This window comes from Staurois parvus, unplaced genomic scaffold (genome assembly GCF_062004578.1).
Source record: "Staurois parvus isolate SC_StPar_1 unplaced genomic scaffold, SC_StPar_1.0 ptg000439l, whole genome shotgun sequence".
Classification (NCBI taxonomy): domain Eukaryota; kingdom Metazoa; phylum Chordata; class Amphibia; order Anura; family Ranidae; genus Staurois; species Staurois parvus.
The window spans coordinates 4,322,398-4,336,449 of record NW_028318235.1 but is presented as its reverse complement, the minus strand read 5'-3'; the positions used below and the strand labels follow the sequence as shown (position 1 = coordinate 4,336,449).

The 14,052-nt window shown below is 39.7% G+C and overlaps 1 protein-coding gene across 3 annotated transcripts in view; it reads left to right on the top strand.

Moving 5' to 3' along the window:
- Positions 1 to 14,052, top strand: part of LOC149454046 (scaffold attachment factor B2-like) — an 85,909-nt gene that overhangs the window by 52,176 nt on the left and 19,681 nt on the right. For 2 of the 3 annotated variants that reach the window (XM_089687894.1, XM_089687895.1), the window contains exons 9-13: positions 572 to 678; positions 2,841 to 2,953; positions 4,050 to 4,141; positions 10,019 to 10,155; positions 11,345 to 11,632. In XM_089687894.1, coding sequence (XP_089544020.1) covers positions 572 to 678; positions 2,841 to 2,953; positions 4,050 to 4,141; positions 10,019 to 10,155; positions 11,345 to 11,632 — 737 coding nt within the window. The remainder of the gene's footprint in view (positions 1 to 571; positions 679 to 2,840; positions 2,954 to 4,049; positions 4,142 to 10,018; positions 10,156 to 11,344; positions 11,633 to 14,052) is intronic. The other variant, XM_089687896.1, reaches the window with a different exon arrangement.

The window sequence follows — 14,052 nt, the reverse complement described above, 5'->3', positions numbered from 1 at the left end:
GCCTCTCTCATCTTTTTAAGTGGGAGAACTTGCACAATTGGTGGCTGACTAAATACTTTTTTGCCCCACTGTATGCAGCGTATTTTTGCCCATTTGAGATCTGATGTGTTTTCAGAGTGTTCCTTTAGTTTTTTTTGAGCTGTGTATTTTACCAAAATATTGGGTGTTGTGTTTATGTGCACTAAAAATCGTTAAATTGCTTTTTTTTTTTTTTTCGAAAAATTTAGCATTTTAAACATGGCTGCGCAAATATGGTGCAACAGATTTGCAACAACTACCATTTTATTCTCCTCGGCCTCTGCTTTTAAAAAATGTTTGGGGGTTCAAAGTAATTGTCAAACAAAAAAATGCATTTTTTAAAATGTACGTGAGAAATGCCAGAATTGGGCAGGTGGTTAGAAACCTTTGGGAACTATGAATTTGCATCAAGGAATGCAGTCTGTTTAGATTAGTTTGTGCAGCATTTACAACTTAATTTCAGTAATGTCTGCAGTAGAAGCCCCAATTGACTCTACCTATCTGAAAGATATGGCTAGCTGTTGGATAATGTGTATTGCTTAACCTTTCATAGGCAAAAAATGAGCCTGCTGGTAAGAAACCTTCAGAAAAAAAAGATGAGCCAAAAAAAGAAAAGTCATCAAGCAGTGACCAGCGACATTCAACAGACAAGCATGAAAAGTAAGAATTTTTATTTTCTTTTCATCTTAAGGGACATGGTCTTGCTTAAAGTAGGTTGTAGGAAATTGACTGCTTGTCGCTCTCCCTCTCTGGCTCACCCTCGCCTTCTCTGGCTTGCCTGCCCTCTCCCTCTCTGACTCGCCCGCCCTGACTCGCTCGCCCTCCCCCCCTCTCCCGCTCTCCTCTTCCCCTTTATTACAGCACCCTGTCTTTCTGGCTAGGAGTCTTTCAGCATGGCACATCTTGACTTGGCAATATTTGCCCACTCTTCCTTTTTGCAAAAAAACACTCCAAATCTGTCAGATTGCTAGGGCATCCCCTGTGCACAGCCCTCTTCAGATCACCCCACAGATTTTCGATCGGATTCAGGTCTGTGCTCTAGCTGGGCCAGTCCCAAACTTTAATCTTCTGGTGAAACCATTCCTTTTGTTGATTTGGTTGTATCCTTTTGAGTCGTCATGCTGAAAGATGAGGTTCCTCTTCATGTTCAGCTTTCTAGCAGAAGCCTGAAGGTTTTGTGCCAATATTGACTGGTATTTGGAACTGTTCATAATTCCCTCTACCTTGACTAAGGCCCCAGTTCCAGCTGAAGAAAAACAGCCCCAAAGTCTGATGCTGCCACCACCATGCTTCACTGTGGGTATGGTGTTCTTTTGGTGATGTCTTTTGCTGTTGTTTTTGCACCAAACATATCTTTTGGAATTATGGCCAAAAAGTTCAAACTCTGTTTCGTCAGACCATAACATGTTTTCCCACATGCTTTTGGGTGACTTCAGGTGTGTTTTTGCAAAATTTAGCCGTTCTTAGGGTGTCTCCGTTGCTGTTCGTAAATTTATTTAAATTTTTTTCCCCCCCAGACATTTTTCAATTCCTTCTATTTCTTTCTTTTCCTTCATATTTGCTTTGCACAGAAATTCATTGGTTTTCCATTAAATACTCAATCTATTCCTTATGTCTAATCCTAAACCCAATTATAACTAAATAGCTGTTGTGCCAGATACCAATTACATTGATATTGCAGACCATCTGCATATAGCACAGCACTCGGTTTCACCCAAAGGAAATTTTAAATGTGTTGTGTATTAAATGCGATGAAGCTCACTGTTTGAAAATTTTACAGTTTTTCGTGAAAATAAGTAACTAGCACTAGATTTTATCTGTGCACTCACAATTAAAATAAAGTATTATACATAATGTGAAATACAATAGACCGTTCCCTCATAGCAACCAATATGTAATGCATCTAAATTCTGTAGAAATGTCCATACATATCCCTTAAACAGTCTAAAGTGGATAATGCAGCTGCAATAGTGAATCCATAATTTGCTGTAGCCCCTAGCAACCTTTGAAATCAACTCATTTTGTGCATATGGTTCCAGTTATTTGTGCTTATTCCTTGAAACCATTCAATTTCATGTAATGGTACAATTTAAGTTTGTGTTTAGGTAGTGTTTTTCAGTCAGCGCTTGCAGCCAATGGGAAGGGGGAAGGGCTGCCAAAATACTTGTCATTGGGCAAAATTCCTTTTGTTGCTGCATCAATTTTTTGTTTTTTCTTCTACCTGCTGGTTAAACAAAAAAATAATTGTCAAGTGTGTACTAGTGAGTCTTACTCCAGACGTTTGCAACTCAACAATCTGGCAGCTTGGGACGAGCAGGTGGAATCTCTTAATTGTCCTATAAGTCTGACCTACAGAATTAGGCTTGTGCTGACCTAATGGCTCTCCAGTCTGGTGCTGGCATTGAGGAAATAATCACTGAAGCCCAACCCCACACCCCTGTGCTATGTGTTTCTCATTCCGTGTAACGTGCCTATGATCCGTTAACCTGAACAATAGAATTCAAGATTCACAGGCACATTACACAGAACACAACACATACAAAAAGTACAGAACAGGAGCAGTGAAAATTGTTGCGCTGTACTAGTGTATGGTCATGTACTATACTACTTGTACATAAAAACAAGATTAATTTCTGCTCCCTCTGCCAGTGTGCAGTCTCGCATATTTGCTTGTTCCTCTCTACTTCTGATTGTTTTCATATCCCGCATTCTAGTGGTAATTCTTCAGTGTGTTAATAGACTGTTTAATTTTTCACAACTACAAATAAAGCAACTCGTGGATTGTGATTTTTACTTTTTTGTAAATTTTTTTTTTTGCACAGGTCTTCCCCAAGCTTAAAAGATGAGACCTCTGATAAAGGTGATAATAAAACATCTGATAAGGAAAAAAACAAGGAAGACCACAGGAGTGATAGATCTAGAACTAGCAAGTCAGGTATATATAACCCCTTTTGTCTAAGATTAAGATCTTGTGTCCTGTAATGTACTTTAAGGCGGAGTTCCACTCACCATGTCAAACAAGTCGGCAGCTACAAATACTGTAGCTGCTGACTTTAAAAAAACAGCCACTTACCTATTCCTCGATCCCGCGGTGTGTCCCCCACAGCCCGTTTCACCGGCCACTAGTAGCGCTGCACTTCATGAATGGTCCTGTAGTCTTCTGGAACCTGTCGCGTGTCCCAAAAGACTACAGGGAGGGAGGACACCTTTCGGTCGCCTAGGCGATCGGACCGGAAGTGGGAGCGGGTACCTGTCAAATTTGGGTACAATCCTTAATGGGGAGTGGGGGAGCAGTCCTTAAAGTGAGCTCTACCCAAAAGGGGAGGTTCCGCTTTATGAAAAGTGTTTTATAGCTGTCAAAATCCTATTTTTTTTTATTTAGCATCTTTTTTTGTTATGCACTTTTTCTCCATATAAAATAAGTTCAGCAGCCACTGTTATACTGCTTGAGATGCACTCAAAAAGTAAATAAGTATATTAAACCGCTGTCTGACCGAATAGATTTTTTTTTTTTTTTTTTTTATTCTCTGATGAAAGCTAGCAGTTAAGCACTCTTCTTCTCAATGTCCAAACGGTTTCTGGCCACTATGTACAGCGAACAGTTGCACACCACTGTCATAGGAAGGGCAGACCAGATTTTGACATGTAGCCTAAGGAAGATGTTATGCACCAGAAGAATACTTAGGTCTGCACCCAAAGTACAGAGGTATAGCTGAATTGTTACTTAATGTGATAAGTAGCTTAAACTTTTAATATCGATAGTAATATTTTACTTTTCCAGTTCAAAAATACCGTTTCATTAACATGAATAAGAGTTTTTTCAAGCATTGTTCATTGCTTAAGATCTTAAGAATTTGAATATGTTGTGCATGCATTTGTTTACATTTTCATGTTTTATTCTAAGCTAAAAAAAAATTCAGTACATTTTTTTTTTTTTTTTTTTGTTTTGTTATTTATACCGCTTACTCTGGCAAATTTCCCATTGTTAACAGTGGCAATTTCCCCTTTAATGTGCACACTTAATATTTTAGGAAGTAGAGGAACTGAAAGGACAGTTGTTATGGATAAGTCAAAGGGGGAGCCTGTAATCAGCGTGAAAACATCGTCTGACTCAAAGGAAAGGGTATGTATATTTAACCACTTTAGCCTGTTCTGACATTTCTCACATATATGTAAACTGCATTTTTTTGGTAGAAAATTACTTGGAACCTTAAAACAATATATTTTTAAAATGAAGCTCTGGAGAGTAAAATGGTGGTTGTTTCAATTTTTTTATGTCACGGTATGTTTACTGTATGTTTGAAAATTTTTTGGGGAAAATACTCTTAATGAATTTTATTGTACACAAACACCATAAAATGCCCATTTTTTTTTTTTTTTCTTTCAGTAAAATATAAAATATTGTTACAGAGTAATGATACTGGACACTCTTTAACCACTTCCTTACCACGCTATAGCTGAATGATGGCTACAGCGTCAAATGCCATCGTCCTAGAACATGCCCCCTCGTGGCGTGCACTCGGTGTTGTCTGTGTTCTTTGGACAAAGCTGATCACATGACATGGTAAAAGGCCAATCACTGCAGTCTTTTACCACATGGTCAGCTGTATCCAATCACAGCTGAACACTGTGTAAATACACTTGCCAGTTATTGGCAGTACTTTCCTCATGCTGTCACAGCGTGCGGAAAGTACTGCCGTTAACAGGCAACTGTCGAGACAACTGCACTGATAATCGGGGCACTGATTATCGCTTCAAAAGTGTCCAGCAGTGCTGCCATTCAGTGTCAGGTATTAGTGCCCATCAGTGCAGCATCATCAGTGCCTCATCAATGCCCGCCAGTGCTGCCTCCTCAACGCACATTCGTGAAGGAGAAAAATAGGAACAAAAAACTTTTCTTCCTCCCCCCCACAAAAAAAAATTTTTTTAGTTTTTTTATAGTGAAAAAAAAATCCCAGTGGTGATAAATACCACTAAAAAGCTCTATTTTGTGCAAAAAAAAAAGAAACCTTTTCATATGGGTACAGTCTTGCACGACCATGCAATTGTCATTCAAAGTGTAATAGCGCTGAAAGCTGAAAATTGGCCTGGGCAGGAAGGGGGTAAATGTGCCCAGCAGGCAAGTGGTTAAAATTGCAGAAGCCCATGGAACAGTGACAAACTACAGTACATCAAATTACCCATAGGTGACACATTTAAAGCCTTTACAGGTTTGACACTGGAGATCTGGTGCTAGAATTATTGTTCTCAATCTGACGTTTGCAGTGATACCTAACATTTGTGGTGCCAGTCGCTGCTTGCGTATGCGTGCGGGACCGATGGGTGCATTTTACTTTTTTTTTTTTTTTTTTTTGTGAGCAATTTTATTGCTATCACAAGAGATGAACTTCTGCCGCTTGTAAAAGTGATCCAGTGGCTAATTCACCACTAGGATTACTTTTGCAAAAAAGAGCATCGCTGTCTAAAAAAAAAAAGATACTTGGATGTTGCCTGTAGCTGCAGACCTCATCCTAGTATAACCACTTCAACCCTGTGGCATGTTGGGCTGAGGTGGTTAAAGGGCATATTACTTCTAATGTATATAATGGGATTCTGTGTTCACTTCATTTGTCTGAGCAGTGTGCACAAATGTAGAGACTACAGAATTGCTCTCCTTTGTCTTTTTGTTGCTAGAATTAACGGCATTGTAGACCTTACATGTTCTGTCACAGCAGTTTCAACAATGGTTATTCATTTGCCACTTGTTCACATAACTTTACAGCTTTTGAAACTCATATTATCCAAAGCAGTAGCTATATGAGGTTTGTAGTACATCTGCAAACACCTTTCGGCCACAAAATTTCTGCTTGAGAGAGACCTTGCTCATGCAGGATGAAAGTGTTTTTGTTTTGTCACTTGGCCATTGTGCAAGATTTTACATCGGTTGTAGTCTGACATTTTTAGTATGGCTGTCCATTTCCCAGTTTTATTCTGTTTGCACACCTTGTTCTCCAAAATTGACCATAGTGGCTGTATGACATTGAGGTCCAGCAACTGTGGTGCCCAGGGAAGGTGCGAGACTTCATCTGCATGCTCATCACCTAATGATTTCACCACATTGGCTGTGTGAATCGGAGCATTATCTTGGTAAATGGTACTGTCTGCACTATTGGGTGCACATGGTCGGCCAAAATTTGTACATAGTCGCTGGCAGTGACTCTACCTTTCAAGGTGATGATTTTGCCCATAGAATACCAAGATATGGCTGCCCTAACCATGATTGTGCTGCCAACATGCTGTTGGCACAAGACAGTCCTGGGTGTAAGCTTAAGACAGTCCTGAGCGTAAACGCGTCTAGTGGTTGGGAACAGTGTGAAGCTCGATTCATTGGACCATATTACAGTCTTCCATTGATCAATAGTCCATGATTTATGGGTGTAGCACCACTCTCTCCTCTTCTTCTGAGTATTATCGGTCACTGGTGGTTTGGCAATTGCAGCTAACTTGTGAATGTTTTGTTTATGGAGTTCCCTCCGCAGTTTTTGTGGTCATGGGTCTTGGGAGACTGAGATTGAGCTCTGCAGTCAGTTTTGCAGCAGTTTTGTTCTTATTCTGGGTCACAATCCTGCGCAATGTCTTTTTTTTTTTTCTGGTCAATTGACCATGTCGACTGCACTTATGCTTTAAAAGATGTTTTTCCCAGAAGTTTTAGATGTAGATCATTACCTTTTTGTTACTGTACCTCACGAAATGGCAAGCAAATTTGCAACTTCAGTCAGAGGCACAAGCTAAGAGGGCACCAACAATTTGCCCTCTTTTAAATTTCGCACCCACCTGTTGGCTAGGTGTCTCATCACACGGCGGAAGCAAAAGAATGTTACACAAGTTCCGCTTTTAACGCAAAACATGTCATTCACTTTCAAAACTGCAAATCATGTAGTGTTCCTTTTTTTTTTTTTTTTTTTTTTTTGTGTGTATACACTATATTGACAAAAGTATTGGGGCACCCCTCCAAATCCTTGGATTCAAGTGTTCCTATCACCTCCATGGCCACAGGTATATAAAATAAAGCACCTAGGCATACAGACTGCTTCTACAAACATTTGTGAAAGAATGGGTCGCTCTCAGGAGCTCTTTGAATTCAAGCGAAGTTCTATGATAGTTTGCCACCTGTGCAATTAGTCCATCCGTGAAATTTCCTTGCTGCTATATATTCCAGAGTCAACTGTTAGTGGTATTGTAATAAAGTGGAAGCAACTGGGAATAACAGCAACTCGGCCATGAAAAATGACTGAGCAGGGTCAGTGCATGCTGAAGTGCACAGTGTGCAGAAGTCGCCAACTGTCTGCAGTCAATAGCTTAAGACCTCCAAACTTCATGTGGCCTTCAGATTAGCACAACAGTGCGTAGAGCGCTTCATGAAATGAATTTGGCTGCCTCCAAGCCCCACATCGCCAAGTGCAATGTAAAGTGTCTGATGCAGTGGTGTAAAGCATGCCACAACTGGACTCTAGAGCAGTAGAGATGTGTTCTCTGGAGTGACGAATCACGCTTCTCGTCTGGCAATTTGATCGTGTCTGGGTTTGGCGGTTGCCAGGAGAATGGTACTTTCCTGACTTCATTGTGCTAAGTGTAAAGTTTGGAGGAGGGGGCATTATGGTGTGGGATTGGCCCTTTAGTTCCAGTGAAGGGAACTCTTAAGGCGTCAGCATACCAAGACATTTTGGACATATTCATGTTCCCAATTTTTTGGGAACAGTTTGGGGATGGCCCCTTCCTGTTCCAACATGACTGCACACCAGTGCACAAAGCAAGGTCCATAAAGACATGGATTGAGCTTGTTTGGGGTGGAGGAACTTGACTGGCCTGCAGAGTCCTGACCTCAACCCGATAGAACTCCTTTAGGATAAATTAGAGCACAGACTGCAAGCCAGGCCTTCTCGTCCAGCATCAGTTCCTGACCTCACAAATGTGCTTCTGGAAGAATAGTCAAACATTCCCGTAGACACACTCCTAAACCCTGTGGACAGCCTTCCCAGAAAGGTGAAGCTGCTATACCTGCAATGGGTGGGTTAACCCAATGTTGAACCCCACGGACTAAGACTGGGATGTCATTAAAGTTCATGTGTGTGAAAAGCCAGGTGTCTCAATACTATTGGCAGTATAGTGTGAAATTGTATTATATTTCACACTCTCACTGATAACTTATTGGTTACACCTTGCTACCTGGTGTGGTCTGCTGCTGCTGTAGCCCATCTGCTTCAAGGTTCTACGTGTTGTGCATTCAGAGATGGTATTCTGCATACTTTGGTTCGAGATGATAGGACACAGTAACTCAACGACTCGTTAAAACCAGTCTGCTCATTCTCCTCTCACATCAACAAGGCATTTTCGTCCACACAACTGCCACTCACTGGATATTTTCTCTTTTCAAACCATTCTCTGTAAACTCTAGAGATGGTTGTGTGTGAAAATCTCAGATCAGCATTGTGAATGACCGATTAGAAATTTCTAAACAGGTGCATGTACTATTATGTTACAGAATTTGACAGACTTTGTTCTGTAGAAGCAGAACTGCCAGTGATGCGTTGGACATATGTCCCAGCAGGTGTTGCCAGTAGAACCTAGAAGGATATTCTAAAACAGAATTTTGTACATTGATCACCAGGTCACATTTTCCGAGATGCAACTTGATTAGGTTTCTGTAGTTTCTCTTGTTACTCAGGAAATTAAGGTAAGATGTCATGGGAAAATTTAAGAACCGCCATCATTGAAAGAACTTGGTCTAGTAATGTATATTTTACCACTAGTCAGATGTACTTTACATTTTTTTGATAAAATTCAAACAAAAGGTGCACCTACTTGGTTTAGCACTTTTAAAAACTTTTGACTGAATAAAAACTGTTGTCACTCACACGAGTCAATAAGCTTGTCAGTAGTTGGAGTGGAGGAAGTATTAGTTTGAGCTAGTCTGACCAGTCCTGTGCAAGTGGAAAGGTTCACTTTAGTATGGCGTGTTGCGGATAGTGCAATGTTAGTGTCTTGACTACCTTGCACTTTTCAAAAGGATCACTTTTATTTTTGTTTGGGAGTTCTCTTCATCTACTAAAATCAACCAAATGGCAAATTTGATTGCTGTCTGATGTCACAAGCTGGCTTGCAGGGTGCCTCCAGCAGAATCCTCTCTTCTGCCCATGTCCTCTGACCCTTCAGCTGCTGAAACTGTATGAGGCTGAGTCTAAGTCCATAACAGATGCCGTTCACCCAGAAAAGTCAGTTCTCTGCCCTACCTCCCAGATATTGACCATCTATGCGCTTATTGACACAATGGGTTGATTTATTAAAACTGGAGGGTGCAAATCTGGTGAAGCTGTGCATGGTAGCCAATCGGCTTCCAACTTCAGCTTGCTCAATTAATCTTTGACCAAAAAAACCTGGAAGCTAATTGCAAAACCTGGTGCAACTCTTCATGGAAAGTACTCTCCTAGTTTTATATATTGAGTGAGACTTACAAAAATGAAGGTCAGACTGTAGTTTCTACCAGTGCTGTACCTAGTCTAGATTAATTTACAGTCCCGAAGATGTCTAACACTTTTTTGGTACACCTGCTATTCGCTGTCATCTGTTATGTAGACTAGAAGAATACTGACAAGCTAGCAGCCCTTTACTGCCAGATCCAGATACTTTAAAAACTCCTCCTCAAACTAGTATTGTGCTGAACAAAGACAGCACAGAGCCTATAATTTAGTTAAAGCCTGTTTTGTAGATTGAGTCTGTAGGGCAAGAAGAATGTAAACCTACGTATGTGATTTGCACATGGTAAAATGACCTTTTTCAGATCAGTTAAAACACAACTTTAGACCCTAGGGAAGAGAAATGGTGTATGTGTGTTTTGGACCAAAGTACATTTCCCTGATGTCATGTACTGAAAGGCTCCTACATGGACAAATACTTTTTTTCTTTTGTTTGTTTTTTGTGTGCTTTATTGGTTTTATTTTTTTTTTTTTTTAATTTATTTTAGAGTTCCAAAAGTCAAGACCGAAAGTCTGGAAGTAAAGAAAAGAGAGAAATACTATCCTTTGAAAAAATTAAAGAGCAGAGAGAGCGGGAGCGTCAGAGGCAAAGAGAGAGAGAGATCAGAGAAATGGAGAGACAGAGGTATGTTTTTCTCAGTTGCCTGTGTAAGAAAATGACTGCACCTGAAAACCTTAGTGTGTGTATATAATTATAATAAAACTCTAATTTGTGGACTACTGTTTAACTTAAGTATGTGAGCTTTTAAATAGCGTGGCTTGCAAAGAGCCGTTAAAAATCTGGTGATCCTGCCAGTTTCTTGTTAGCACACCAGCTTCGCACCTTACTATCAATGCTATTCATGGTTCAGACCTGTGAATATGCGCAGTAGGTCTTTTTTCAAGAGAGAGGCACCATGCTCATACACTTTGACTCACTAATACATCAAGGCCACTTTCACACTGTTCACTTTTCTTCCACTTTTGACTTTTGGGAAAAATAAAAAAACAAAGTGGAATAATACTGGGTAACGTCTTCACACTGATCCCTTCAGGGTCCGGTACATTTATAAAAATCCTGCTTCCTGCATGTTTTGGTGCAGTAAAAAAACGCACCTTCCCATTGAAACCAATGGAAACGCATAAAAAAAATGCAACCATGTTGCGTTCTTGAGTCACGTCTTGTAAAAAAACATGCATCACCAATGTGGTAAAAACCGTGGATCAGTGTGAAAGTAGCCTAATACTGATCAGGTTCAGGTTGTATTCTGTCAGTGCTACTTTAGAACAATTTTAGGGAGGAATTTATTATTTAGGCTTTAACCTTGTACTTAATCCTTTCCACAATCTCTTTAGCCTAGCTTTGTGACAGAATTAGTAAATGTCCCAATTTTAAGCTCCTTGTCACATGTCAGTATTAGATTTCACTTTACTTGTACACCTGTACTACTCTTGGGCAAGAATTTTGTTTTAGGTTTAAAATTGGCTCTCAATGCACTTATCAATATTTATGTGTAGGTGCACATGTACAGATTATGCACACCAACAATACAATATGCATATAATATCTTGCCAGGCTTTCCTATCTGCTCTTACTGAAAAGCCTGTTAACACAGCTCAGTAGCTCATGCTTATATTTACACCTACAGCTAAACACATCGGAGGAGTACATAACACACCCAACTCCCCTTTGTCAGCTTGTTGAAGTCAGTTTCATAGAATGTATGTTTGTTTAGGTAGAGAGAGTCTCGCCAGACAAAGGGTACTTGCCTTAAAATTTGCATTTGTAAGTAAAATACAGCATTTTGAGCGTTTACTTTTATTTTTTTCAACAGGGAAAGAGATAGAAGAGTACGAGAGAGACTCTTCATGATGCGTGAAAGAGAAGAGCGAGAGAGATTACGGAGAGAACGTGTTCGACTTCAGTTTGAAAGAGAGAGACTTGACAGGGAGCGAATGGAGCGAGAAAGATTGGAAAGGGAGAGAATGCGAATAGAGGAAGAGAGGCTGATTGAACAAGAGCGTATCCAAAGAGAGAGAGAAGAATTGCGACGACAGCAAGAGCGTTTGCGTTATGAGCAGGATCGCCGAGGGATGAGAAGGCCTTATGATGTGGATGGGAGGTAAAATTAAAAAGTATTTAACATTTACTGAGATACTGGTTAAATTAATCGCTTGCAAAAAAAGGGACGTTGTCTAATAAAAATGATCACTCGATTTCTATTTCTGGATAAATTCTATGCGTTGCAAAGATTCTAACCACTTTTTTACAAACTCCTTTTTCAGCTTCGTTATCTCCTTTTAAAAGTTATCTAAATCCAAAAATAAAAATTGACTATAGTTTAGCTTACCAGCCTTAAATGAGGTGACTGAATTTAGCCTTGTTTAGGGTTTATTCACTTGGTTATCCTGTGAACATCAAACCTCTGTTCTAGTGTGGCTCTACAATCGCTCGCTCCACTGTAGCTGTAGATGAAGCCATTGTTACTAAGCTGGACGTCATACGTGACTTCATCTTCATAACATGGTTTTGAGATTAGCAGTTTACAGACCATGATCTCACAGAAAGTGACAAGGACGCTTCGTTTCTGGCCAGATCAACAGGCATTTTCTTTAATTGCTGAAAATGTTTTTAGCCTGAAAAATTAAAGCTAATGCAGCCACATCTGTAATCTACATTTTTGTTCTGGGTTTTATCCGTTTAAACTTACAGGTACTTACTAGGTGTAGGCTGCATATTCATAGACCCTGGGTTATAGACTGGTTTCTTCAGGTAGCTGGGCACTTACTCCCCTCTTCTGTTTGTGGGACTGCATGTTTGAACCTAGTCTTTTTACTATTATTCTAAAGCTGAACTCCACGAATTCATCCCTCCTCCTGGACTTATGTCTTTGAAGCTAAAATAAAACTCTGATGTGAATAAGAGTACACACTCATGAGGCTCTGAGAGGAGAGATGTCTTCTCAAAACAGGAGCTGCCTGTCTAGTTCCTGCTCTGCCTCCTGTTTGCTGCTGGAAGCCAACTCCCCCCATGCCAGGCCAGTTCAATTTTGCGTATTGAGCACCGCAAACCAAAAACTATTTAATTCATTTTGAATATTCAAAGCAAACTCATCCATCCATGCCTCCATGCTTTATTTTGATGAGAATTTACTTTGAAAAACACCTCCTAGCAATTCAGGCAGTGGACATCTTGAGAATTCACGTAGCATTTACTTCCTATAATCCATCTGCCCTTAGTGCATGCTTAGCTCAGAAAAACCCTCTCCCCTTCCTGAAGGCATGCATGATGTAATTCTCCTAGGCATGGAAACCAGGTAGAAATATAAAAAAAAAAAGTGAAAAACAATATACTTATCTATCCATTTACTAATGCTAGCAGCATGAGGATTAAAATAGTCCATGTTCTTTGAAAAAGTGATATTCCACTTTAATGTTGCTCGAAGCTTTGCCAAAGACTGAAGACTAAATTCCTAACCTCTCTGAGATCTCCCACTCTGACTTTGTCGCCGGCCTCGTTACCAAAACAGTCCTATAAATCCCAGCCCTTTGAGTGTTCCCTATCCTTGTAAATAAAAAAAAAAAAAAAAAAAAAAAAAAAACTTTTTGCAGACAGGTCAGGGTTTTTTTTTTCTTTTTCTCTCTACCCTTTTCTCCTGCTATGGACTCTCAGGTGTTGTGCCACAGCAAGGCCATGACTATCCCAGTGGAAGATGCTTTTAAGGATCCTACTGACAAGAGTTTGTAATCTCAATCTCATTGTATTAGGGCGACCTGTTTAACTTTGTGACACTCATGCACTCAGGATGTTTTCTTTCCTCCTGGCAGCAGCGTTTTGGCAAAAAACCGGCTGATCCTTGTAAAAGTGTGCAACATGTTAAGCCGTGAATTCATTTCATTGACCAGAATATATATATATATATATATATATATATATATATATATATATATATATATATATATATATATATATATATATATATTACTTTTTTTTTTTTTTTGCAAAGTGTGCAATTGTCCTGTAGGAGCATAACTCATGGTATCTTAATTGGATTGCTGTGTCCCTCAGTGGACTCCAGGAAAGGGGGCAGTATGTACAAAATTACCATTGTTTTGGCCTTCCAGTATGTGCTTGTTCATAGAACATGAAACAGAAGAACCTTAGAAATATTACAAGTGCATACAATTTTTTGGCCTTTTTGCTGTGCCAGCAGTACGGTTTTTTTATTAAATTTTAGAGTAGTTAAATGCCCCCTTATTACTTCTGTTCTTGTCTTTTGAAACCAGGAGTCATGTCTCTACCTTATATATTGGAATGCCTGTAAAGCAACATCAAATTTACTTAATCATTAACTTAGTGTATGTCCAGTCAAAACCATGTTTTCTTAGACTTAGAAATTTGACACAGGTGCTAACCCTTTCCAAATCTATCTGGGGCTACATTAGAGTTGTATCTCTATTTCCTGTCCTAACAGCTTTTTCCCAGATGGGAAGTGAGTGAACTCTTCAACAACTGACTGAAATAAAGGAGGGGGCTTGACCT